Source organism: Molothrus aeneus, chromosome 9 (assembly GCF_037042795.1).
Source record: "Molothrus aeneus isolate 106 chromosome 9, BPBGC_Maene_1.0, whole genome shotgun sequence".
Classification (NCBI taxonomy): domain Eukaryota; kingdom Metazoa; phylum Chordata; class Aves; order Passeriformes; family Icteridae; genus Molothrus; species Molothrus aeneus.
Window position 1 is genome coordinate 921,079 of NC_089654.1, and position 26,896 is coordinate 947,974.

Below are 26,896 nucleotides of genomic sequence, written 5' to 3' on the forward strand. Positions count from 1 at the left end.
GTGTGATGTGTGTGACACGTGTGTGACACATGAGTGACATGTGATGCGTGTGACACATGAGTGACCCCTGTGTGCCCTTTGTTTAGGACACCCTCCCCCACGGAACCAGGGCTCAGTGGACATTTGCCAGCTCTACCCTTGCTAAAATACATTTAAATGTTATTTCAGGTATTTCTGTTGTGATTTGATGTGAGCTCAGCAGGTTTGAATCGTTCTTTAATTATTAAATCAATGAATGTCACGCAGGCAGTGACTTCTGCACGGGTCACACCTTGAAGGAGATCATTCCAAAAGCTCAGCAGCTTGGGATCACCATGGAATCCAGGATGGATGGGGCTGGGGGGACCTCAGAGCTCATCCATGGCAGGGACACCTCCCACTGTCCCAGTGTCCAGCCTGGCCTTGGGCACTGCCAGGGATCCAGGGGCAGCCCCAGCTGCTCTGGGAATTCTATTCCAGGGCCTCAAACCCTCCCAGGGAACAATTCCCAACTCCCAATGTCCCATCCCACCCTCCAGGGAACAATTCCTAATTCCCAATATCCCATCCCACCCTGCCAGGAACAATTCCTAATTCCCAATATCCCATCCCTCCCTGCCAGGAACAATTCCTAATTCCCAGTGTCCCATCCCACCCTGCCAGGAACAATTCCTAATTCCCAATATCCCATTCCTCCCCTCAAGGGAGCAATTCCTAATTCCCAATAGCCCATCCCACCCTGCCAGGGAACAATTCCTAATTCCCAATATCCCATCCCTCCCCTCCAGGGAACAATTCCTAATTCCCAATATCCCATCCCTCCCCTCGAGGGAGCAATTCCTGCCCAATCCCTGCTCTAAATCCAAACCTCCCCACTTGCTTGGCAAGCTCCACACCCAAAGGTGGCACTGGAACCAACCACGGCTGACCAGGTGTCCATGGGCATCCTACACCCCCCTGGGATCCCACACCAACCCCACACAGCCCTGGGGGTGTCCCGGGGCTCTCTGGCCCCTGCAGAGCCCAGCACATCCCACATCCCACACCCTGGTTATCCCTGGTCATCCCAGGAGCCCCCCTGCTCCGTGCAATCCCAGCAGATCAAAGCAGGCCCACAGCTGGAAGTACTGCGCTCCTTTAACTCCCAGAGCTGAAATTGTTATTATTATTATTATTATTATTATTGTGTCTTGGAAGGCATCAGCAGTGTATTAAGTGCTTTAAAGTGATGCTTAAAAACCTGGGAGCCCTGAGCTGCTGAGTGAAGAGCGTGGCACGGAGGCAGCGCCCCAGGAAGGGCTGGGAAGGGCTGCAGGCACAACCTTCCTTTAATTACCTGCCTTTGATCTTCCTGGCCTTTGTACCATTTAGTTTTTCTTCAGGAAACTGATTTTCAGGGCTCGTTGGTAGGAGCTGGCTGTCGAGAGCTGGGCCAATTAAACAGTTTTCTGCACATTGATTCATTCTCAACTGCTCGCTTTCATTACGCTAAAATGATGGCTGATGTATTTCTCATTTACCGGGTTATTATCAATTCCTCAGCCTCGTCTGAAGGCCAAATGTGCTGTGATAGAAACAGGAATCCAATAAAAGTGTTCACAAGCTATTGGGATACGGGGGGAAGAGATTTAAATGGAGCTTTGCGGGAGGAACACGGGAAAAGAGGAGCAGCACAATGGAAATCCGAGAGCAAAGCTGCTCCTTCGGCAAAGGGAATATCCTGGACAGACACAGGATTGTGTCTGGGAACTCCAGGTCCCCCCCTCGTCCACCTGGGCTTTGCTTTAGTCATAAATTAAAAGTTTGGGGCTATTTTTCAGTTCCCAGTTGGCTTTTAAGCTTTTATCACAGCTGGGGCTGCCCCTGGATCCCTGGCAGTGCCCAAGGCCAGGTTGGATCCACCTGGGACAGTGGGAGGTGTCCCTGCCATGGCAGGGGTGGCACCGGGTGGGATTTAATGTCCTTCCCAGCCCAAACTGCTCTGGAATGACATTAAATTTCCTAAATATTAGACGAGCAGTGTTTAGCTGATTTCCTTCTGAGATTCCTGCTCAGCCAACATTTTTTGGCACAGAGAAGGACATCCCAGCTGAAGAATCCCTTCCATCACTCATTCATTTACACCCCAGGCTGGTTTGCTCCCCCTGGCACGACACTTTCTGATGGATATTCCCACTTCCATTAAAGGCTTTTCCCTAAAGGCACCCGGGAATGGATCAGCTCCAGGTTGTTCCTCCCTGGAGCCTTCGGGAGCAGCAGCAGGCAGGGAATACTGGGAATATCTCATGACCAGAGGTCAAGTTTTGTCACATTTCTTTCATGGGAAAAAACTTTAAATAAGAAGTGATTATTAAAATGGATCAATGGCCTGCACTGGTATGGTAAAAAAGATAGTTTGTCTAGTTGGCTTAAACTGAGATGGTTTTTAGCCAACTGTAAGGCAGCTCCTTTTCTGTAGACTCTTTTTTCTTAATTACTTCGGATTTTCAGCTGCATTGCATGAGCAAAATTAATAATAAGAATAAAATTAATATAAAGAATATATTAAAGAATATATATATATATAAAGAATAATAAGAAGAATAACATTAATACTTTTGCAGAATAAGACTAATACCTTTGCAGAATAAAACGAATAGCTTTGCAGAATAAGACTAATAGCTTTGCAGAATAAAATGAATAGCTTTGCAGAATAAAACGAATAACTTTGCAGAATAAAATGAATAGCTTTGCTGCTCCTGCTGCACCCAACACTCCGTGTCCTGTGCCAGGAGCAGCCCCAGGTCAGTCCTTGCTCGGTCCCAGGGCCAGCCCCTCACGGTGACACTGGTGGTGTTTCTCATTGATGGCTGATATTTAGAACACCCCATGGAAAAGCAGGTTTTTCCACGGGAAACAGGCGTTCCTCAAGTGCCACCTGCTGTACTGGCTGCAGCAGGACAGGGCAGTGGGGAATCCCTGCAGCTGCCTCATTCCAAATTCCAGCCCAGCCCTTCCCCGGCAGCAGGAAAACACAGCCCTGTCCTCCCTGATTGCCGGGGACATTCCCTAGGTGGGCATTTGCACGGCCCCCTGCTCGAGTGCCCCAGCTCTGCTTTACACTTGTATAAATAAACAGCAATCGCCCCGAGAGGGAGTGATGAAAACCAGCTCCAGGAGCAGATCCCAGATGATTTTTTCCACAGGATGTGGCTGCAAGAAGGAGAGAGAGAGAGAGTGAAAACTGCCAGGAAGGTAACGTGTGCTGTAAACAAACACGCAGCACGGATGTGGCTCAGGAATGCTGGGCCAACCTGAGCACTGCAGATCTTGGCAGATCACAGCCAGGCCAGAGCAAAGCAGGAAGGGGAAAATCAGAGATGGTTTGAAGGGAGATACCGGGAGAGCACTGAGGATGGGCACAGCCCTGGCACCCTGGGGACGCCCAGGGGACAGAGGACAATGTCCCAGTGCTGGCACAAACCCACCCATAAACCCTGGCATGGTCATTAGTCAAAATAAAAATATTTATTTAAATAATGGTTTGACTCGAACATTCCCACACTGATTGTTATCCCAATGACATTGTGAAAGGCTCATCCCCAGAGGGTGCTGGCACTGCCCAGATCCCCAGGGAACGGGCACAGCCCCGAGGCTGCCAGAGCAGCTCCAGGAGGGTTTGGACAGCGCTGCCAGGGATGCTTAGGGTGGGATTTGGGGTCGGTGCAGGGCCAGGGGCTGGGCTGGGAGATCTTTGGGGTCAGTACAGCTCAGGACATTCCCTGACTGTCACTGTGTGATACCTGAGCGCTCCTGTCCCCTCGGGATGTCCCTGGGACCGTGCCCAAGGAGCACAGCCCAGCCCAGCGTGTCTGTGGCAAGGAGGGTGTGCGGGGTGGCTGCGCAGAGCCGTCAGCAGCCGGGCACTGCGGGGCTGGAGGGAACGGCCCAGAGCTCCCGTGAGGGACGGGCAGCGTGAGACAGGGCACAGACAGAGACACGGAACGGGCCGGGGGCAGAGGAGATTAAACCCTTCAATCCACCCAGTGCCACCCCTGCCATGGCAGGGACACCTCCCTCTGTCCCAGGCTGCTCCAGCCTGGCCTTGGGCACTGCCAGGGATCCAGGGGCAGCCGCAGCTGCTCTGGGCACCTGTGCCAGGGCCTGCCCACCCTCACACAGCCTCACCCTGTCCTGCTCCCATTCCCTTTTCCCATGTTCCTTTCCTGTTCCCTTTTCCATTTTCCTTTCCCATTCACTTTTCCCTTTTTCTCTTTTCCCCTTTTCCCCTTTCCATTTTCTCTTTCCTTTTTCCCTTTCCCCTTTCCTTTTTCCCTTTCCCTTTTTCGCCTTTTCCCTTTTCCATTTTCCCTTTCCCTTTTTTCCTTTTTCCTTTCCCTTTCTCTTTCCCTTTTCCCGTTCCCCTTTCTTTTTCCCATTCCCCTTCCTTTTTCCCTGTCCTTTTCCCTTTTTTCTTTTTCTTTTTCTTTTTCTTTTTCTTTTTCTTTTTCTTTTTCTTTTTCTTTTTCTTTTTCTTTTTCTTTTTCTTTTTTTCTCTATTTTTTTCTCTTTTTCTTGCGCTTTTTCTTTTCGCGCCCCCCGCCCTCCCCTCCGCCAGGGGGCGCTCGCGCCCCGCTCCCCGCCCTTCCCCTCACCGTGCGGCCGAGGCGGCCGCGGCGCTGCCTGAGCGGAAGGTGCGCGGGCGGGGCGGGGGCAGGGCGCAGGCGCGCGGCGGGCAGCCCGCGCGGCGCAGGGCCCGGGTCCTGCGTGTGGCGGCGGCGCTCGGCCCGGCCCGGCTCGGCCCGAGATGGCGACCAAGAACTTCCGCGTGAGCGACGGCGACTGGATCTGCCCCGACAAGAAGTGAGGGCACGGCCGGGAGCGGGAGCGGGGCGGGGAGCGGGGCGCGGCCAGCGGCAGTGCGGCCGGGGAGCGAGGCAGGGAGCGGGAGCGGGGCTCCGGGAGCCGCGGCCGCCGGCTCGGGGGGCACGGGGCCCGGCCCGGCCTCAGGGAGCTGGCTCTCGGCGTGGGACCGAGCCGGGGTAAATCGCGGCGCTCGGCTCGGGGTGAGCCCGCGGCGCCGGAGCTCCGCGCTGCGCGGGTTCCGGCCCCGGTTAATGCCGGCCCTCGTGCTCTGCTCCGTGCCCAGGTGCGGGAACGTGAACTTCGCCAGGAGGACGAGCTGTAACAGATGCGGCAGAGGTGAGTTCTCGGCAGCACACACGCCTTGTCCCCTCGTCTCCTTGTGCCCCATAAAACTGCTCTAAAAATTCCTGCCGAACCCGAAACTGTTTGAGAAGTCCACTTATTTTTGTTTAAAAGACCCTGAAATGTTCCGGTAAGTTCCGAGGCTGCCGTTTCAGGCGCTCTTGTGTCTCTCCCCGCAGAGAAGACGACGGAGGCCAAGATGATGAAGGCGGGGGGGACGGAGATCGGGAAGACGCTGGCCGAGAAGAGCCGGGGGCTGTTCAGCGCCAACGACTGGCAATGCAAAACGTAGGCACCGACACACGGCTGCTGCCTCTGCCTGGGAACTCCCTGTGCTGCCGGGACAGCAGGGCTCCGGGGCGTGCTCTGGGAGCAGCACTCGTTTGATGCACATTAATTAATAGAGCAGCAGAAACGGCTGCACTGCCCAGGAAAAAGGCCAGGTTTGATAAGCTGGGACAGTGCCCAGGTTTGGAGGGAATGTGGAGATGGCACTGCCACCCCCATGGCATTGGGAGGTGCTGCCTTCCCTGGCAGGGTGGGCAGGCCCTGGCACAGGGTGCCCAGAGCAGCTGTGGCTGCCCCTGGATCCCTGGCGGTGCCCAAGACCAGGCTGGACATTGGGGCTGGAGCTCCCTGGGGCAGTGGGAGGGGTCCCTGCCATGGCAGGGCTGGCACTGGGTGGGCTGTGATGTCCCTTCACACCCAAACCAGCTGTGGCTCTGGGATTCTTGGATGTGGCAGTTCCAGTGAGCACCTGGCCTGGCACCAGCAGCCCTTCCCTTGCAGGGCAGGGAAAGGAGCTGGGAAGGGGCTGGAGCCCCGGGAGAGCTGAGGGAGCTGGGAAAGGACCCTTCTGTGCAGCTGTGCTCCTGGCCCTGCTCCTGCCCATTGATTTGACATCTTCCCCACATCTGTCCAGTGCTGTCACCTTCCCCAGTGCTGTGTCCCCACCCTTGTATTCTCAGTCTGAAGGGTAGCCTTTTAGCCCCAGTCTGAAGGATAACATTCCCAATCCAAGGATAATCTTTTATTCCCAGTCTGAAGGGTAAGGTTTTATTCCCATCTGAAAGATAAGGTTTTATTCCCTTCTGAAGGATATTTAATCCCCAGTCTTAGGGATAAGGTTTTATTCCCATCTGAAGAATGTTTTATTCCTAGTGTGAGGGATGTCTTATTCCCATCTGAAGGATGTTTTATTCCCATCTGAAGGATGTTTTATTCCCAGTCTGAGGGATGTCTTATTCCCATCTGAAGGATGTTTTATCCCCAGTGTGAGGGATGTTTAATCCCCAGTCTGAAGGATAAGGTTTTATTCCCATCTGAAGGATGTTTTATTCCCAGTTTGTGGGATGTTTTATTCCCATCTGAAGGATGTTTTATCCCCAGTGTGAGGGATGTTTAATCCCCAGTCTGAAGGGTAAGGTTTTATTCCCAGTCTGAAGGATAAGGTTTTATTCCCATCTGAAGGATGTTTTATTCCCAGTTTGTGGGATGTCTTATTCCCATCTGAAGGATGTTTTATCCCCAGTGTGAGGGATGTTTAATCCCCAGTCTGAAGGGTAAGGTTTTATTCCCATCTGAAGGATGTTTTATTCCCAGTCTGAGGGATGTTTTATTCCCAGTTTGTGGGATGTTTTATTCCCATCTGAAGGATGTTTTATCCCCAGTGTGAGGGATGTTTAATCCCCAATCTGAAGGGTAAGGTTTTATTCCCATCTGAAGGATGTTTTATTCCCATCTGAAGGATGTTTTATTCCCATCTGAAGGATGTTTAATCCCCAGTGTGAAGGGTAAGGTTTCCATGTCTCTGTGTCTCCCTGCAGCTGTGGCAATGTGAACTGGGCGCGGCGCTCAGAGTGTAACATGTGCAACACCCCCAAGTACGCCAAGCTGGAGGAGAGGACAGGTGAGCTGGGGGTGCCTGGGTGCTGGCACTGCTGGCAGAAAGGGCTCTGGGAATCAGAGTGGGCATTCCTTGTGTTCCCTGAATGGGCACAGTTCGTACAAGGTGCAGGTTCTTGGCCCCAGCGAGTTTCAGTGCTGAGGGAAGTGGTGGCTCCGAGTGGGGAATTGGGGAATGTTCAGCCTAAGCTGCCCCTGTGTTGGGTTTTGATGTCAGGACTTTGGAAGCAATGTTTAATTAATCTGCAGAGGCCTCCCGTGGGCTGGCCACATACAGATAAGGCTGTTATCTGCTCAGGAGGGCTGGGGCTCAGTTTCAGCTCCCCTGAGGGAATGTGAGCCCAGAGGGAACTGGGGCAGGATCTCCTTACAGCTCCTGCACTCTCCCCTCTGCACCTGGGATCAGACAGGGAATGCACTGCAGGACTGGAGCAGGGCAGGGAATTTGGAGCACAGGGTGGAACACAAGGGCACAGAAATAAAGGAGCCTAGAGAACAGCACAGGGCTTATGATTCAAAAGGAAAAACAATATTTCAGTATTGAGTATTGGGAAAATAGTAAAGGATATTAAATAATGTAATCATATTTCATATAATTATTATAATTGTAAATAATATATCCACGTATTTATTACTTAAATAACTTATTGAACTACTTAGTACTTAAATAAGTTGATAAATACTTTTAGTGTTCCTAATCCATTATTTTAATTGGATTTGTGAGAAACTGCATTTAATAAACGTGCGTGGGAACAATTCCTGTTCCTCCTGAGATCCTGTTACATCCTTATGGCAGATTTGTGATCCCCTGAGGGTTTCCAGAGCCCCTGTGGAGGTTTCTGTGCTGCAGGCAGCTGAAGGCATTGTGTTGTTTTGCCCCTTTCTCAAGGCTATGGAGGAGGATTCAATGAGCGGGAGAACGTGGAATACATAGAGCGGGAGGAGTCCGACGGGGAGTATGATGAGGTAAGGGAGGGCAGGGATTGCTCTGGGGAGACTCTTGTTGTGTTGTTTAGGGATATCTCATAAAATTGAAATGCAGAATGCTCAGATTCCCATTCATCTCTGTGGAGGTTCATTGTCCCCAAGACAAGCATCTCTTTAAAAGTTCCTTGTTGCTAATTAATGTTCCATAGTGCTCCCTCTTCCCTTGGGTCAAGATCCTATTTAAAATTGATGATTATTTGTTTTCTTATAGAAGTGTTACCAAAATTACAGTTGGTGATTGTTTTTCATTAAATCCTGTTCTAATCCTGGCACAAAATTCCTCAGTTTGGGCGCAAAAAGAAAAAGTACCGGGGGAAGCCAGTGGGCCCTGCCTCCATCCTGAAGGAAGTGGAAGATAAAGAGTCTGAGGGAGAGGATGAGGACGATGAGGATGAAGATCTCTCCAAGTATAAATTGGATGAGGTAGGATGGTGTGTTGTCTTGAAGCAGTTTTTAATCATGATTTCAGGGCTGCCCAGGAGCAGGGGAAGGGCTGGTCACTGTTTTTCAGCTGCCTTTAGAGAGCAGAGCTCTGGCAATAATGGTGCCCAAAGCTGCTGGAAGAGATGTGCACAAGCTCTGCTTTGTTCTAAATACCTGCACTCAAAAATGGGCAGTTCCTTAAATCATCAGTGACAAGCCTGAGATCAGAACCCAGAACTCCAAGATGTTTATTTGAACCTGGATGTGTGGTTACCATGTATAGCGAGTGCTCTTGAGTTTTCTTCCTAGGCTTTTAAAACCACATCAGATTTATTTTTTATAAAATGAAATAAAATAATCTGAGAGTTTTTTTCCATCTTTTCTGAGCTATGTGAGTATCATTTATTGGATTTTCCACATCTTTGGGCAGCAGCCCTGCAGAGACATGTGCAGATGGTGCTGTTTTACACAGCCATCACCAAACTTTGCATATGAGATCTGTCTCTGCAGAGTTGGGCTTTGCTTAGACATTCTGAGGGTGAAAATTCATTTAAAGTAAGTGGTAAAAATGTGTCTGTGTGCTCATTAACTCCATTAAATAACGGGGGGTTTGGTTCAAAACCAATTTCCAGTCACTCTTTACTGCTTAAAATTGTGAGGTCTCATTGCATTCCGTTCAGCTTTCAAAGGCTGGGAAAGAACATGAAGTAAAGTCCGAGATTAGTAAAAACTGAAGGGGAGCTCAAAGCATTGCCTGAGTCTTCTGTGTTGTGCCTGTGGCAGGATGAGGATGAAGATGATGCTGACCTGTCCAAGTACAACCTGGATGCCAGTGAGGAGGAGGACACCAACAAGAAGAAGAAGGCGCCGCGGCGCAGCCGCTCCAAGTCCCGCTCCTCCCACTCGCGCTCGTCCTCGCGCTCATCCTCTCACTCGAGCTCAAGGTCTAGGTCCAGGTAAACGGGTACAGGTCCAGGGTAACGCCAGGCAAAATGTCAGTATCTGACTTCCTTATTTACTTTGTTTGATTGCCTTACAGTTGTGTGATGATGTGAATAACTCTCCGTTTACAGAGGTGGTGATGCTCTGCCTGAGCTGCAGCAGGGAGGCTCTCTGGGGCTTGTTTCAGGGATTTAAGTTGGTGTTTGGTGAAATCCTTCAGAGAAATGGAATAATGGAATTTATTTTCAGGCTTTCAGCTCGTTGGCCATGTGTGGTTCTGTTGTTGGACAGAGGGGGGCACTGCTGGAGTGGGAGGAGGTGGCAGAAGAGGCAGTGACAATGCAGCCCAGGCAGATTCAGGGAAAGGACAAGTGGGAATATCCTGGGAATAAAGACAAGAAACTTGAACTTGACTTAATGGCAAGTAACAAAGTTTTAAATGCAGTGGCAATGTTGTCAGAACCTTCCTATCCCTGGAACTGTCCTAGGCCAGGCTGGACAGGACTTGGAGCAGCCTGGTCTGGTGAAAGGTGTCCCTGCCCATGGAACAGTGAAATGAGATGAGCTTTAAGGTCCCTCCCAACACAAACCACTCTGGAATTCTCTAATAACACTTGAGAGTTTGTGGGGGACCTCACAAAGGTCTGCTGGGCAGGCTTAAGCTCTCACATTGCTATTTAAATTCAGTAATAAATGAACCGTTCAGTAAGTGCTTTGAAATTGGGTGATGTCAGTATTAGAGCTTTTGAGCTCTTTACAGCTCATGCAAGGAGGATCCTGATTATTCAGAACAAGCTCCCAGGGTCACTTATTAAATCCACATCTGTAAAGTTCAAGTTTCTTCTAATCTTCCCAGCTTCATCATTGCCCCTCTGTGTTCTCAGTGCTGTCACTGCCCAAATTCTGCAGCCTCTGGCTTGGCTTCTCCACATCACTGTTGGCTCTTGCTCCTGCTGCCTCTTCTGTTCCTCAGCCTCCCCTGCTTGCCACTGCTCAGAGCAGCGTGAGTGCTTGGCTGGAGGCTCCAAGGACACTCAACAATCTCACCCGCCCATAACTTTGATCATTAATTCACAGATATTAACAGTGAAGTAGAAAGTAACTTGTCCTAACTGAGATTTCAACTTCCTCTTAAACTTTTTGCTTTTAGCTACAGATAATTGGAAATAGCAGTTGCCATTTGTGGATGCCTTTTTTTGTGGGTTTTAAAAAGGTTTAAATGTAATTTCCTAGCTAGGAAATGTTCATACTCCTATGTTCTGCCCAGTAAAATGAGAAAGTCATGGTAACAGAGACTGACAGCAAGTAGAATATATTTTACCTGAAAATATTATTAGAATTTGTTATTAGAATTTATTATTAGAATTTGTTTTCAGTGCTTTTGGTTCCAGTGGCTGCTGGAGCCTGCTGCCATTGTTAAATTCCTCTTGTGGTTTGTGCTTTAGAGAAAATCCATCAGTGAAAAACTGGGAAATAATTGTGGCCAGTTATAAGTTGTGTTGGATATGGCAGTATTTTAGCCCCAGATTAACCACTTAATTTATAATGCAGGGGAAAATCTTTATGAAAATTTGAAGATGATTGCAAAGCGCTTGTGAGAACTGGCTGGGGGAAAATTGAACTGGCCAATCCTAATGCTCTCATCTGCTCTGCCTCTGAAGGAAACTGATGGGTTTCCAGTTAAGGCACAAATTAAAGCATTGATTTCATTAAATAATGAACAGATAGGAAGTTATTTCTTTTTGCCAGATAACTGCAATCCTGTTTAATTGTTGTGCTTTGTTTTAGGAGCCATAATCTAAAGCTGCCTTTGTAATGTTTTTAATGCTGTGTAGAAGTGTCTGGTTTTAAGTGTGCTGGGGGCAGGAGGGGATTGGCATTTTAGGACTCAGACTGTGTTGCTGCCTCGTGTCTGCTGCTCTCAGGAGCAGTAACTCTGCTAAATGCAAGTCAGACACTGGAAAAAGATCTCCCGTGTTGTTGCAGGTCCCATTCCAGGAGTTCTTCCAGTTCCAGATCGAGATCCCGCTCCAGCTCCAGGGAACAGTCGCGGTCCCGTGGGTCCAAATCCAGGTGAATGCGGTACCAGCCTGTCCCTGCACAGACACAGGGCACAGGCTGCAGCTGCTCTGGCCCCACCGTAAGGCTGTGCTGCTCAGACAAACATTAACTGCTTTTTATCTTGGAAGTCAGACCTGCTGGGTCTCTGCAGGAGCTGAGTTCACTGAGGAGCTGAGGTTTTGGTGCGAGAGGTTAAGTCTGGCCTAAGCCGCACGAGCGGACGCCACCGAGCTGCAGTGGAGGAAGAAGGATTTGAGTGCATGGTTCCCTGCTGCAGGCATTTGGGCGCTTTTCCTGTTTCCACTGGGGCTGCTTGAGCTGGAGGAGCGTTAGAAATGCCGCTGTCCTTCTGGTTTTGTGTTCAGTGAGGATTCTGCATCTTCCACAAGACAGGGCAGCCGTTCCTGTATGAACCTGGGGGATCACAGGAACATGTTGGTAGGAAATGGTGGGAGAAGCTGAGAGCAGAGGGATTTGTGTAGACCATCACTGAGCTGGGCAGGGCACAGGAACAAAAGCATGTTTGAGGTGTCTCCTTGCACAGGCTTTCCATTGGCAGAACATTCCCTCTGTGATGGAGTGAAGGGCTGTCCCTTCTCCATGCATGCAGAGAATCCCAAAATTCTAAGTGAGGAAGCTTGTGTTGGGAAGAACAATCAAAAATAGTGCACCTCCCCCTGGGGGCAGGGACACGCTGTGGATTATCCTGTGAGGGTCAGCACAGGATGGAATCTATGCTTTTGGGAAGAGGAAAGGTGTCCCTGTGCCCCACCAGAGGGGCACTGTGTTCCAAGAGATGTTTTTATATATTCTGGCTCTATTCTGAGAGGTTTTTTGCAGTATTTTGGTTGAGGAAGGTTTCAGTCTCTTCATAAATGTAGTTTGAGATCTGTAAATATAGCAGCTGGATTTGATACTGTTTGGTCAGATGAACATGCAGTGTGAAATGTCTGGTAGGATAAAGTGAACCATGGTAAATCAGCTTTAGATCTCTGGTTTCCAGGTTATTCTGATGTGTGAGTTTAACAGCTGAGGAAGATCCTTACAGAGGCAACTTCCCAGCAGCCTCTCAGTGCTTTTTTGCCAAAAAGGCTCATTTTGGTGAAGGCTGGGGAGAGCTTTCCAAACCATTGGTGGTCCATTTATCAGGAAACACTACTTAGCAGAATTTCTTGGGCAAGCTGCCCTGGCAGTAGCAGTGTTCTTGGCAGAGTAAGTATGGAAGCCCCTGATGTTTATTTTCCATACCCTTGGAGAAAACAGAGTAGTGAATGTTGATGAAAACTGTCTCTGCTTGTTCTGTCTTTGTGCCTTCTCCATGATCCCAGAATTAAATGTGGTTTATTTCTCAATCAATAAAGATCCAGCTCCAGGTCCTACAGGGGGTCTTCCACCCCAAGGAAAAGATCTTGCTCCAGCTCTCGCTCCTCGTCTTCCCCCGAGAGAGGCAAGAAGCGAAGCCGCTCTAGATCCTCTTCCTCTGGTGATCGCAAAAAAAGGCGCTCGAGATCACGGTCACCCGAAAGGTTTGGGTTTATGTAGAATAAGAATGGCTGTATTGAGATGTGTGATGGTTTATTGTAGTTATCCAAGGACTGAGATTCACTGGGAAGCTATTGAATCCGAGCAGTTATTCTCATAGTAAAAGTAGTTTCCTCACTTGCCCTACTCTTACTTTTGTTAACCCCTCTGTAATTGCTTTTTTTTGATAATTTTCCCCCCTCCAATGAAAGTCCTCCTGGTAGGAGCATGTTCTGTATAAAAACCTGGCTCACCCTTCTTTCAGTGTGTGACAGTATTAATGTGTTCATTACCGAATTACTTTCTTAAGCAAATACTGCATTGAAATAGAAACTGTATTTACTCTCACTATTAAACTTAGACTTTTAGTGTTAAATTAGTTGCTTAAAGTTACTTGTATATTCTTGTAAGGCCCCCATGAGATATACTTGGCTTCCAGCTATGGTAGGATGCTGCTCAAAGTGGGTGCCAGGATGAATCTGAGCTCATTTCTGTGCATGCTTTCTCCATTTGTATCTTGCAGACGCCGCAGATCTTCCTCCGGATCCTCCCATTCTGGTTCCCGTACGAGTTCTAAAAAGAAATAATGTGTAAAAGCTCACACTTACAAAAACCCACCAAAATTCCAGTCAGTGCATGAGACATTTTTAAGAAGTTGGTGTCTTACTTGGTCAGAAGTGCTCAATCTGCTAGTAGAGGTGCATGTCTGTCCTGGCTTTCTGGCAAACTGCAGCTTTGTTCATCCATCACCCAAACCCGCAGTAGCATTTTAAGCCATAAACTCCCCGGCACAAGGGGAAGTTCTGTGGTGTGGGGGGGGTTTATTATTTTTCAAGATCAGTTCCTCCATTCCTGGCTCCCTCAGCTGGAGGAGCAGGTTGGGAATGCCCTGGCACAGCTCTTTGTGCGAGGAGGAAGCCGTGAGTTTTCCAGACCGGGATGGAGCTCCCTTGGGACCACAGCAGGAGCAGGGCTGGGGGACCTGGGGCCAGCAGTGGGGCCTTGGGCTGAGCAGTTTTTGTTTTGCCACGTAGCAGTGCCAGTGCAGATGGACACCCCTCTCTAGCAGCTCAAACCCCCTGTCCATCATGATTCCAGAGGGAATTAGCCTCATTCCTGGCGAGGGAGGACATTTGCAGCCAGCACAGTGCTGTGGCTGTGGTGGTTTCCAGAGCCGGGACTCCGGGATCCCTCCTTCCAAACGGATTGGTTGGGATCTGCTCTTGGGCTGGAGGAGTATGGAACTGGCTCCTTGGAATCAAGGGAAGCTTCTGCAGGCCGCCTGTAAAATTTCCTTTGGGGCTGACTAAAATTTTCAAGGTATCTTAATTTTATTTTTCTTTAAAAATGAGAATGAATAAACTGTGGAGAAAGTTCTGGCATCTTCAACGTCTTCTTCATCAATCATACTTTTTCCCTTCAACACAATTTATGGCTTAAAATGCTTTATGGAATCCATTTGAGTATAAAACTTGGTCTCTCTTGAGCTCCGTTTGGTTAAGAAAGGTTTAAGTTTCTTCAGTGCCGTCACAAGGTAAGTATGGTAAGGAAAACTCTTCTTCTTAAGCAAGCAAAGAACCTTCATTTATTTCAGTAATAAAACTGCCAGATTTGCTGCTTGTTTTGATAAACTGCATAGAAACAAACGGAGCAAAATCGAAAAACTCCATTCTGCTTTTTTTTCTCTTTTTTTTTTCCTTTTTTTGAGCCACGTCTTTTGGACTGGTCTAGAAGCAAAATGTTTTTGGTGTAGAGGTATTTTGATAAATCTCTTTGCAGAAAAAAATGCAGTTTCTTCTTTAATGCTTTCTTTTCTCTCTAATTTCCATGCTAAATGTGTGTAGGTTGCACAAGAGCAGGTTAGTCTGTAACTGTGCCTCTGACTTCAACGTCCAACTAAACTGTAAAACCAGATCAAGTAGACGCTCTGTTGTTAGCCTTGGGTTTTCTTGTGCTTTGTATTCCAATTGTTGCTGTACTTAACAGAGGGGAGGTTTTAAATTTAGCAACTGATAGGCCACAGGCAAAGCAGGAGGAGGATGGTTCATTTGGCTTAGAGAACGTGTAAGGCAAAATGATGCTGTAGACAAGTGTAAATAAAACCTGTGAGTCAACTGTGCTCGAGTGCTTTGTCTTGGGGACACTCGGGCTTCCCGCTGCCCTGCACTGGCCCTGGTCCCTGTCACCTGCACTGACCCTGTCACCTCCACCAACCCTGGTTCCTGTCACCTGCACTGACCCTGTCACCTCCACCAACCCTGGTTCCTGTCACCTGTGCGGACCCTGGCCCTGTGAGTCAGCTCACCTGGTCCACCCACACATTCACATTGTTGCAATCCTTTAAGTCTTAAAAATAATTTTTAATTTCAACAGCAAAATACTTTATAAAACTTCTGGGTGTTTTCACAGAATCATGGACTATCTTGGGTTAGATGGGACCCACAGGGATCATTGATCCAGACCCCCCAGCAATCCCACCCTGGGCATCCCTGGCAGCATCCAAACTCTCCGGGAGCTCTGGCAGCCTCGGGGCCGTGCCCAGCACCCTTTGGGGGTAGAACCATTCCCAAAATCCACCCTGGCCCAGTCTGAGGCCGTTCCCTCTGCTCCTGTCCCTGTTCCCTGGAGCCCGACCCCCCCGGCTGTGCCCTCCTGGCAGGAGCTGTGCAGAGCCACAAGGGCCCCCTGAGCCTCCTTTGCTCCAGGCTGAGCCCCTGCCCAGCTCCCTCAGCCCCTCCTGGGGCTCCAGCCCCTGCCCAGCCCGGCTCCCGCTCCGTCCCCTCGGGCTCTGCCCGCTCTCGCTCCCGCTCCGCCTCTGCCGGCCCCGGGGCGGGTCCCGTCCCTCCCTCACATAAAGCGGCGGCGCGGCGCTGCCGCCTCCGTCCCCGCTGTGTGTCCGGTGCCTGCGGGCTCTGCCGGATCCGTGCCCGCTCCGTGCCCGCTCCATGCGGGCTCTGCCGGCTCCGGGATGAGCCCGTGGCAGCAGCGCCCGCCCAACGCCAGCGCGGCCGGCGGGCCGGGCCCGCGGGGGAACGGCACGGGCCGGGCGGCGGAGCGCGGCAGCGCCGTGTCCGTGGCCATCCCGCTGACCATGATGCTGACGGGCGTCGCGGGCAATGCCCTGGCCATGCTGCTCGTGTCCCGCAGCTACCGCGCCAAGGGCAGCCGCAGGAAGCGCTCGTTCCTGCTGTGCATCGGCTCCCTGGCGCTCACCGACATGCTGGGCCAGCTGCTCACCAGCCCCGTCGTCATCTCCGTGTACCTGTCGGGCCGGCCCTGGGCGGCCATGGACCCCTCGGGCCGCCTCTGCGACTTCTTCGGCTTCAGCATGACGGTGTTCGGGCTGTGCCCGCTGCTGATCGCCAGCGCCATGGCGGTGGAGCGGGCGCTGGCCATCCGCGCCCCGCACTGGTACGCCAGCCACATGAGCCCGCGGGCCACCGAGCGCGGCCTGGCCGCCATCTGGGCCGCCGGCGTGGCCTTCGCGCTGCTGCCGCTGGCCGGGCTGGGCCGCTACGCGCTGCAGTGGCCCGGCACCTGGTGCTTCATCAGCACGGCCGGCGGCAGCGCCTTCGCCGCCGCCTTCGCCGCGCTGGGGCTGCTGTCCCTCGTGGTGACCGGCGCCTGCAACCTGGCCACCATCGAGGCGCTGGTGTCGCGCTGCCGCGCCAAGGCCGGCGCGGCGCAGCCCGGCTCGCGCTGGGGCCGCATCGCCACCGAGACGCTGCTGCAGCTGCTGGGCATCATGTGCGTGCTCTCGGCATGCTGGGCACCGCTGCTGGTAGGTGAGCCCCGGGCTGCCCTCGGCGTCCTCGGGGGCGGGAGCCAGCGGGGCCGGCACGGGGGGGCTCCGGGGACATCCATGGACAGCGGGGATGGGGACAGGGACAGGGGTGCAGAGCGTGGGACGGGTGTAGGAGAGGAGCTGGGAGAGGCCCCAGAGGGGGACATCCATGGACAGCCCCTCGGGAGGACAGCGGGGACAGGGACAGGGACAGGGTGCAGAGCGTGGGACGGGTGTAGGAGAGGAGCTGGGAGAGGCCCCAGAGGGGGACATCCATGGACAGCCCCTCGGGAGGACAGCGGGGACAGGGACAGGGACAGGGGTGCAGAGCATGGAATGGGTGTAGGAGAGGAGTACAGCGGGAATGGGGACAGGGACGGGTGCAGAGCATGGGATGGGTGTAGGAGAGGAGCTGGCAGAGGCCCCAGAGGGGGACATCCATGGACAGCCCCTCGGGAGGACAGCGGGGATGGGGACAGGGACACGAGTGCAGAGCATGGGATGGGTGTACGAGAGGAGGACAGTGGGAATGGGGACAGGGACAGGGGCGCAGAGCATGGGATGGGTGTACAAGAGGAGCTGGGAGAGGCCCCAGAGGGGGACATCCATGGACAGACCCACGGGAGGACAGCGGGGATGGGCACAGGGACAGGGACAGGGACAGGGACAGGGGTGCCGAGTGTGCTACGGGTGTAGCAGAGGAGCTGGCAGATGCCCCAGAGGAGAGCCGAGTGCAGGGAAAGCAGCTGCAGGAACCGCAGATAAAAGGAGGAGAACAAGGCTCTTGTGCAGAGAGAAAAGGGGGATGTGGGGAGAGGCTCTGGGAGCAGGACACTGCAGCTGGATGGGATTTAGGGGGTTTTGTTTGCTCCCACCTTGCAGCAAAACTTCCGTCGGTGTTTTATGAGAAAACGCGCAAGCTGTGACTCTGTGAGTGCTTTGTGGCTGGCAGCCCGCTGTGTTTGATTTACAGCAGCCTTCAGGGCTTGTCCAGCCTGGTCTTTAAGGATCTTTGCATTGCTTTCCACTATTTTCTTATTCCTTCCTTAAGAACCCCTCCTCGTGATGTAGGAGTGGGGGAGGCAGAATGCACATCCCTGCTGTGTGGGACCAGGGCACACCCGGGGGTCTGGAATCCCAAAAGGCTGGGTTGTTCTATCAAGGACTAGTAGGATTTTTGGAAAATTTGTTCTTGGGCTCTCTGAGCAGGATGGGCTGAAGCTGGTTGAGGAAATGCTGAGGTTATGTGAAAGGCTCTTTCTGGCTGGAGAAGGAATTTTCTTCGTGTCCTGTCACCCCTGAGGGTTCCACCAGCCTTGCAGCTTGAGAGGAGAGCCCTGAGGTGGGGGAAGCGTTTCCTCCTCCCTCATAACCAGGTGAACCAGTGAGGAACATGGATTCCGCTTGGTGGTTTGGTGCCCTGGGCATTTCTGTGGTTTCAGAGGCAGGAGTCAAGCCACAGGCACGAGGGATTTCAGCAGCACTTCCCTTCCCTTGGTGGCAGCAGCAACACTTGGAGGTGTGGAACAACTTCTGTGGGGTTCTCACAATCCAGACTCATGGCTGCGGGGTTATTTTTACAAATACACCTCCATTTTTATACATAAACCTCCATTTACATGCTCCCCAACATGCTCTGTACACCCCTGAGGTGTAGGTCAGGAACTACAGACCAGACTTTTGGAGAAGTGAGCACGGAGAATGCAAACGCCTTTTCAGTGAAAGCCAGCTCATAGCAATCATTTAACCCGTAGCTGCAGCACTCAGCAGTTGTAAGAAACAGCTGAAATGGAAATCTGGCACTTGACAGGGGAGGTTTTTTTGTTTCTGTGTTTTTTTAAAGACATCTGAGTTTTGTAACTGAGAACTAATGGATCCTGGCAGCTGCTGCTGTGAGGTAAACAACACCCTCGCCACACACGGTATTTTTAGAGCTGATCTGTTGATGTAAACGACAAAATCAAATGTGATTTAGCAGCAGAGGGAAAGCTCTGACATCGTGGCTGTGCTCTGGAGGGCTCCTTGCAGCGTCCTGCGCGTCTGGCTCTCGGCTGCCTTGGGAAGGAGGGAGGAGAGCAGACAGGGCAGGAATTGTTCCCTTTCTCCGAGCGCACAGGAGGACTCACAGGGAGCACCTGGAGAACACCCCGCTCCAGGCTGGCCTGGTTGGTTTGCAGTTCACACTGACCCGTTTGTTTGGAGCCCGTTCTGACAGGGCTCAGGGAATGGCTTCCCAGAGGCAGGGTTAGAGGGGATATTGGAAGGAATTCCTGGCACAGGGTGCCCACAGCAGCTGTGGCTGCCCCTGGGTCCCTGGCCAGGCTGGACACTGGGGCTGGGAGCAGCCTGGGACAGTGGGAGGTGTCCCTGCCATGGCAGGGGTGGAATGGGATGGGATTTAAGGTCCCTCCATTCCCAAACCAGTCTGGGATTCTGGGATAGCCCCTGAGCTGGAGAGAAGCAGATAAATGACCCCGAGGTGAAACGGAGCAAGTTTGATTTCACAGAAACGCTGCTGCAGCACAACTTAGAATTATAATAATAATTTTGGAGTTCCAGCTACAAAATTATTCCTTCCCAGAGTTGTTCCCAAGTTATTTAAAGCTAAAATGCTCAGAAGTTCTTCTGCTCTTCCTATTAAAATACTTCTGCTCCTTATCCCTCCTGGCAGACAGAAATTACAGACGTATAAAACCACACTCATGATAACAGTAAAGTTTTGGCTGCTCTTGTTGAATAAATCCAATCATCAGCATTTTGAGCCAAATTTTTAATGGCATGAATTATGTTGACTTTATTCCACCTGATGTTGTTCCTCTGCCTTGTGCAGGCTTTTAATCCATTTAGAAGACCAATACAGGCCATGATAAACAACCTCTAATGATATCAAACAAACAAAATTTCCAGTAGAGCAGCTGTTGGCCCAACAACTACTCCAATAAAGGGATATTACGTAATAGAACCAGAAAAGAGCAGCAGTTGTGTGCTTGGGAAATGTATTTTTATTAGCCTGGTGGTTTTGGAGCTCCATCTGAAAAAGAGATGGCAGAGTCTGGACAGGGCCAGTGTGTGAAGAGCCAGGGAAGTGATCAGGTTCTGGCAGTGTGGGTCTGGTGCTCTGGTGGCTCCTGATGTGCTCTGGGTCTGTGTCCACGTTTTTACAAAGCTCTACATCCCTGTTTTCACAAGGCTCTATCTGTGGCCACTTCGGTCAATGAAATGTCGTGGGTAGAATCCTCAGCTGCTTCTGTTTAAAGAAACAAAAACAATCCTGTGCTGTCCACGCTGCCCTGCCCTCCAGACTCAGCCCAGGCTTTCCAAGGTCAACACATGGTTATTGATCTGGCACCCAGAATATCCCTTTGAGTGGAAAAATCCTCCCTGGAGCCTCTGCTCCCGGCCACCGTGGCTCCGGCTGTCCCAGCCCGCGGGGACAGCAGCAGCCCAGCTGTGACCTTTGTGGTGACACAGCTCTGAGGAGCCTTCCTGTGGGATTGCAGGTTGGCCTGCCTCTCTCCAGGGGCCAGGACTGGCAGTGATTCCCAGCGGGTCTGCTCCCTCGGCCTCTTCCCAGCAGTTTTGGGCCTGGCTGCCGGTTTATCTGGGGCTGGAAGGGCTGGGAGCGCTGGGCAGAGCTGGGCGTGCATCCATCACTGTGGCTCTGGGAGCACACACAGCAGGATGGACAGACAGACCCCACTGGGAACACACACAGCAGGATGGACAGACAGACCTCACTGGGAGCACACACAGCAGGATGGACAGACAGACCCACTGGGAGCACACACAGCAGGATGGACAGACAGACCCATTGGGAGCACACACAGCACGATGGACAGACAGACCCCACTGGGAGCACACACAGCAGGATGGACAGACCCCACTGGGAGCACACACAGCAGGATGGACAGACAGACCCCACTGGGAGCACACACAGCAGGATGGACAGACAGCCCCACTGGGAGCACACACAGCACGATGGACAGACAGACCCCACTGGGAGCACACACAGCAGGATGGACAGACAGACCTCACTGGGAGCACACACAGCAGGATGGACAGACAGACCCACTGGGAGCACACACAGCAGGATGGACAGACAGACCTCACTGGGAGCACACACAGCACGATGGACAGACAGACAGCCCCACTGGGAGCACACACAGCAGGATGGACAGACAGACAGACCCCACTGGGAACATACACAGCAGGATGGACAGACAGACCCCACTGGGAGCACACACAGCACGATGGACAGACAGACAGACCCCACTGGGAACACACACAGCAGGATGGACAGACAGACCCCACTGGGAGCACACACAGCAGGATGGACAGACAGACAGACCCCACTGGGAACATACACAGCAGGATGGACAGACAGACCCCACTGGGAGCACACACAGCAGGATGGACAGACCCACTGGGAGCACACACAGCAGGATGGACAGACAGACCCACTGGGAGCACACACAGCAGGATGGACAGACAGCCCCACTGGGAGCACACACAGCAGGATGGACAGACATCCCCATTGGGAGCACACACAGCAGGATGGACAGACAGACCCTACTGGGAGCACATACAGCAGGATGGACAGCCCTGTTCCACAGGGATCCCAGGCAGCACACTCGGACAGCTGGGGCCTCCAAGTCATGTCCAGGAAAGATTTGTGAGCAGAAAATCTGTTGAGGAAAACCAGGTGTTCAGGAGCTGTCCCACAGAGTCCCTTACAGGCTGGGGTTGGGAGGGACCTTATACTCATCCAGTTCCATGGGCAGGGACACCTTCCACCATCCCCGGCTGCCCCAAGCCCTGTCTGGGGCACTGCAGGGATGCAGGGGCAGCCCCAGCCTGCCGTGTGGCAGTGCCACAGCTGTGGTGACACGCAGCCAGCAGCCCTCACTGTGTCCCCTGTCGCTGTCCCCCCCAGGTGACCATGCTGCAGATGGTGTTGGAGCATATGGAATATTAATCCCAATATTTCGGGGTGGGACGTGCCTGGCCGTGTCTGGCCCTTGCTGCTGGACCAAAGGCAGCAGCTGTGGTGTTTCACCTCAGAGACACCTTTGGCCGGCTGGGTGCTGCAGCTGGGCACTGGGAACAAATCCAGGCACAGCAGGAACTCAGTTTACCTCTGGTGGAAAAGGTTCAGGGGACGGTGAAGAGAAAGGAGAGGACTCTATGGTAGAGTTTTAATCCAGAGTTTATTCCAGGCTGACAGACTCTGAATGTGGTAACAGCTCCCAACAGAATCCCGGCCTCATGGTCCCATGTCCTTTTAAGCCTGGGGACAGGGGAAGGGACAAAGGGACAGGTGGGGACCAACCAGGTGTGAGGAGGGGAAGGCTCAAGGGATACAGACACTGGGACAGGCCAATGAGCCCGGAGCTGAGGGCATCTTTGGAACTTCTGCCAACCACACCACGAGCCTGCTGGAATGTTAAGATTGATGGGCAGCTCTTAGCAGGAGGGCAAAGGGGAAAGTAAAGGTTGGCACACCTGAGGGGTTGGGATAGGTGAGACAGGAAATGGCATCACACTGCAACAGGAGCCCATAGCCGGGCCCCAGTCCCTGTCTGGGGCACTGCAGGGATGCAGGGGCAGCCCCAGCCTGCCCTGTGGTGACCCTCAGCCCTGACCGTGTCCCCTGTCACTGTTCCCCCAGGTGACCATGCTGGGGATGGTGTCAGAGCCCATAGTTCGGCCCCAATCCCTGTCTGGGGCCCTGCAGGAATGCCAGGGCAGCCCCAGCCTGCCCTGTGGTGACCCGCAGCCCTGACCGTGTCCCTGTCGCTGTCCCCCCAGGTGACCATGCTGCGGATGGTGTCGGAGCACGCGGCCGGGCCGTGCCGGGGCTGGCAGCGCTGGGAGCCGCGCAGGGAGTGCAACCTGCCGCTGACGGCCGTGCGCCTGGCCTCGCTCAACCAGATCCTGGACCCCTGGGTGTACCTGCTGCTGCGCCGCATCCTGCTGCGCAAGTGCCGCCAGGCCGCCGGCGCCGTGTCACACTGCTCCAACGCCGCCGAGTGCCGGGACAGGGACAGCGCTCTCACCCTGTCCCGGGAGACCCGCCGCACCGCCGCCTGAGGGGTGCTCACAATGGCCTGGGGACAGCACCGCGGCCTGGGGACACCGCAGTGGCCCAGGGGACACTGCACTGCGGCCTGAGAGACATCCCACAATGGCCTGGGGACAGCACCGCGGCCTGGGGACACTGCAGTGGCCTGGGCGACATCCCACAGTGGCCTGATGGATGCTGCACAATGGCCTGTGGACAGCACCGCGGCCTGGGGACACTGCAGTGGCCTGGGGGACGCTGCACTGCGGCCTGAGAGACATCCCACAATGGCCTGGGGACAGCACAGCAGCCTGGGGACACTGCAGTGGCCTGGGGGACATCCCACAATGGCCTGGGGACACTGCAGTGGCCTGGGGGACATCCCTGATGGATGCTGCACAATAGCCTGGGGACAGCACAATGGCCTGGGGGGACATCTCTGATGGATGCTGCACAATGGCCTGGGGACAGAACAGTGGCCTGGGGGGACATCCCACAGCGGCCTGGGGGACACTGCACTGCGGCCTGAGAGACATCCCACAATGGCCTGGGGACACCACAGTGGCCTGGGGGACACCACAGTGGCTCTGCAGTGGCCTAAGGGACACTGCACCATGGCCTGAGGGACTTCCCACAATAGCCTGAGGGACACTGCACAATGACTCAAGGAGACATCCCACAATGGCCTGGGGACACCACAGTGGCCTGGGGGACACCACAGTGGCCTGGGGGACATCCCACAATGGTCTGAGGGACATCTCACAGTGGCCTGAGGGACTCTACAGTGGCTTGAGGGACACTGCACAATGGTCTGAGGGACACTCCACAATGTCCTGAGGGGACATTCCCAGAGCTCCAGGAGCTGCAGCCACCTGGAAACCCTCCTGGGAATCTGCTCCATGCTGGCACCCCCTCACTTGTCACTGCTTGGACCCAGAGTTCCAAATTCTTCCTGCAGGGTGCCAAAAGTGCTGGGATACAGCAGGACAGGACAGGACACTCCATGGTCACTGGTGGCTGAGCTGCACAACGGGAGGGGGACATCCCATGGTCCCTGCAGAACGAGATAAGGACATTCCACAGTCACTGCAGACAGGATGAGGACATCCCATGGCCACTGCCACTCCTGGCTGAGCTGCAGAATGGGATGAGGACATCCCATGGTCACTGCAGACAGGATGAGGACATCCCATGGTCCTGAAAACAGGACAAGGACATCCCATGGTCACTGCCACTCCTGGCTGAGCTGCAGAACGGGATGAGGACATCCCATGGTCACTGCACAACAGGACGAGGACATCCCATGGTCACTGCCACTCGTGGCTGAGATGAAAGTCTTGTGGGCTTGAAGTAGAGCCTGTGGGGGCCTCTCTTGCTTTAAGGTGGAAAAAATTGCTTTCCTGACAGCCAGCAGATTCTAGAGAAGGAATTACTGGGGGGACTCACTCCTGGGAATGTTTACTACTAACATTACCTCCTTCAGAGAGTCCTTCCTCCTCTTTTCTGGAGGGGCAAGGGGAGACAGGGAGAAAAACCACAGGAATAAGAAAGAAAAAAGAAATTTGATTGGGTTTCAGTGCCTTAAAGCTGAGCAGGGGTGGTGGCAGTGATGGAACATCCACCCCTTCCAGGAACTGAAGGCAGCACGAGTCTCCTGAGTCACAGATGTGTCCTGATAAGCACTCGTCCGTCCGTGTGGCAGCTGAGGGCAGCTTGAGGAGGATTAGCACTGGGGCAAGGGGAGAAACCCCTGATTTTTCCCCGTGGAATGCCCAGACAGGCTGGAATTGCTGGAATTGCTGCTTGCACAGCACCCTCAGAGCTGCTGGGGGCAGAGGAGCTGGAGCAGAGGCTGCTGCTCATTCTCCTGGGGTCAGGGGCACCAGCAGCAGCAAATGCTGTGTGAGCAATGGGGATGGCACTCTGTTCCTGCAGTGCCCCACAGAGTGCCCAGAGCAGCATCCCAAAGAGTTCAGCTCCTCCAAAAACACAAATGTGGCAGCTCTGGGAGGTTTTAAACTGCGGCAGACTGGAAGCAGGGGGTGGGAGTGTGTGAATTTGTCAGGTCTTTTCCCAAAGAAACTTCCATGGTTTAGTTACAAACTCAGTTCCAATCCACTTGTGCCACATCTGAGGCTTATTTTTTAAAAAGCTGTGTCTTAATGCATTTTCTTCACCCTTTTGTAGCTGACAGCCTCTGACATGTCTCCTGTTTTGTGGCCTTTGGGGTGAAGTTAAATGCAAATACAATAAAATGCATCTGATATTCCATGTGCCAGGCACTGTGGAATTCAGGGGTCTTACAGGCAAATGAAGTCCTGCATCTGTGAGGAATTTCTTGCACAAAACCTTTGTTTTACTCTATTTAATTTGTTTATAAAAGTACCTCCTCAGCGAAGAACCTGTGCCTTCATTTTTGTTCTGCATTGTCTGATTCTTGTCCACGTAAATCTGATTTTATCCAGGTGATGTCTGAGTCCAGCCTAAAAGCCAAGGTTTAGCTTTAATTGAAGACCCAGCCTAAAACTAATGGATTAAATGCCTTTTTTAGTTAGAGTTGCTGGACCCTGCTCTGTGCTGAGCTACTCCTGGGTGTAACAACTGCAGGTTCATCCGTGCTTCAGTTCCTGGGTAGTGCTTTAAGGGAAAATACGGGCTCTTTCTGCTTTAAAAAGCGCCTTGCTGGAGTCAGACTGTCTTGTTGGAATGACTTGGGGCTGGAAAAAGCCTGTGTTGTGCAGAGGATCCCTTTTGTTCCCTCTGTGTACTTTTCCTTTGGGAAGGAGCTCAGCAGAGCCGCTCACTTGTGAAATATGTCGGGATGACCTCAGCCGCCTGCATCAGCCCTGGCCGGCACATTCCTGGCTCTGGGATTGTCTGGGGTCAGGCTGGGATGGAGGGCAGTTCTGGGAGGAAGAGGCAATCCACCCCTGTGAGCTGCTCCTTTACAGCAGGAGCAGGGTGCTGTGTCTCTGAGCACCATGGATCCCGCACGGAAAACCGGGAATGTGACATTGGGAAGGCTTCTTCAGCACATTCAGGGCAGCTGGTTCTTAATACAGGCATGGTTTCACTCCAGTTCACATAAAACAATGCCTTTTGTCATGAATATTCAGTGTTTGGGGTGGGCACTTCTGCCCCTCTGTGCTGGGGTAAAAGGAAGAAGCTACTTCATCAAAATGGGAAGGGATGGGAGCTTTACCCAAATGGGAAGGGATGGGAGCCTCGTCCAAATGGGAAGGGGTGGGAGCTTTACCCAAATGGGAAGGGATGGGATCTTTACCCAAATGGGAAGGGATGGGAGCTTTACCCAGGTGGGAAGGGATGGGAGCTTTACCCAAATGGGAAGGGATGGGAGCTTTGTCCAAATGGGAAGGGATGGGAGCTTTACCCAAATGGGAAGGGATGGAGCTTTACCCAGGTGGGAAGGGATGGGAGCTTTACCCAGGTGGGAAGGGATGGGAGCCTTACCCAAATGGGAAGGGATGGAGCTTTACCCAGGTGGGAAGGGATGGGAGCTTTACCCAGGTGGGAAGGGATGGGATCTTTACCCAAATGGGAAGGGATGGGAGCTTTACCCAAATGGGAAGGGATGGGAGCCTTACCCAGGTGGGAAGGGATGGGATCTTTACCCAGGTGGGAAGGGATGGGAGTTTCCTGTTTGTTTCCAGGAGAGGAGGAGTGGGAGCTGTGCCCTCCAGCCACGGCTCTGTGAGGGGCTGCCCTTCCTAAACCCGATCCAAGGAGCTGAAGTGCCCCTGGGAGTTTCCATTCCCACGTCCATGGCACGGGAAGCTGTGTTAGAGGCGGGTTTCTTTAACGATGCCGTTTCAGCTTGCTCTCTCTGTGTTGTTCCTCCAGCCGCTGCACGTTGGGAGCTGCAGGGCACAGAGGGTGCCCCTGGAGCTGATGCTGTGCCTGCAAGCTGCCCATGTGTGTCCCAAAGCCGAGCGTGCTGGACCGGGGAGGATAAAAACAGGAGTGACCCTGGCGTGTGCTGGGTTTCTGCAGGAGCTGCTGGGTGGGGCCAGAGCAGATCTTATCTG

The 26,896-nt window shown here is 52.8% G+C and overlaps 2 protein-coding genes across 2 annotated transcripts; both read left to right on the forward strand.

Annotated features, from left to right (window-relative positions):
* Positions 1 to 4,694: 4,694 nt before the first annotated feature.
* ZRANB2 (zinc finger RANBP2-type containing 2) lies at positions 4,695 to 15,124 on the forward strand. The gene is made up of 10 exons (XM_066555325.1): positions 4,695 to 4,821; positions 5,108 to 5,160; positions 5,346 to 5,454; positions 6,993 to 7,075; positions 7,961 to 8,037; positions 8,344 to 8,481; positions 9,265 to 9,437; positions 11,410 to 11,496; positions 12,846 to 13,010; positions 13,529 to 15,124. Exons 1-10 carry the CDS (start codon positions 4,766 to 4,768, stop codon positions 13,590 to 13,592), a joined length of 1,005 nt encoding a protein of 334 aa, XP_066411422.1. The 5' UTR covers positions 4,695 to 4,765; the 3' UTR covers positions 13,593 to 15,124.
* Positions 15,125 to 15,973: 849 nt separating this feature from the next.
* On the forward strand, positions 15,974 to 25,869 carry PTGER3 (prostaglandin E receptor 3). Its single transcript, XM_066555324.1, has 2 exons — positions 15,974 to 16,786; positions 22,598 to 25,869. The coding sequence occupies exons 1-2, from the start codon at positions 15,974 to 15,976 to the stop codon at positions 22,877 to 22,879; spliced, it is 1,095 nt and encodes a 364-aa protein (XP_066411421.1). The 3' UTR covers positions 22,880 to 25,869.
* The last annotated feature ends 1,027 nt before the right edge of the window (positions 25,870 to 26,896 follow it).

Excerpts from the sequence above, each read along its gene's own strand:
- ZRANB2 (XM_066555325.1), top strand. The coding sequence starts at position 4,766 with ATGGCGACCAAGAACTTCCGCGTGAGCGACGGCGACTGGATCTGCCCC. Across the intron at positions 7,076-7,960 it reads CAAGCTGGAGGAGAGGACAG|GCTATGGAGGAGGATTCAAT; the intron begins GTGAGCTGGGGG and ends CCCTTTCTCAAG. Across the intron at positions 13,011-13,528 it reads AGATCACGGTCACCCGAAAG|ACGCCGCAGATCTTCCTCCG; the intron begins GTTTGGGTTTAT and ends TGTATCTTGCAG.
- PTGER3 (XM_066555324.1), top strand. The coding sequence starts at position 15,974 with ATGAGCCCGTGGCAGCAGCGCCCGCCCAACGCCAGCGCGGCCGGCGGG. Across the intron at positions 16,787-22,597 it reads CATGCTGGGCACCGCTGCTG|GTGACCATGCTGCGGATGGT; the intron begins GTAGGTGAGCCC and ends CTGTCCCCCCAG.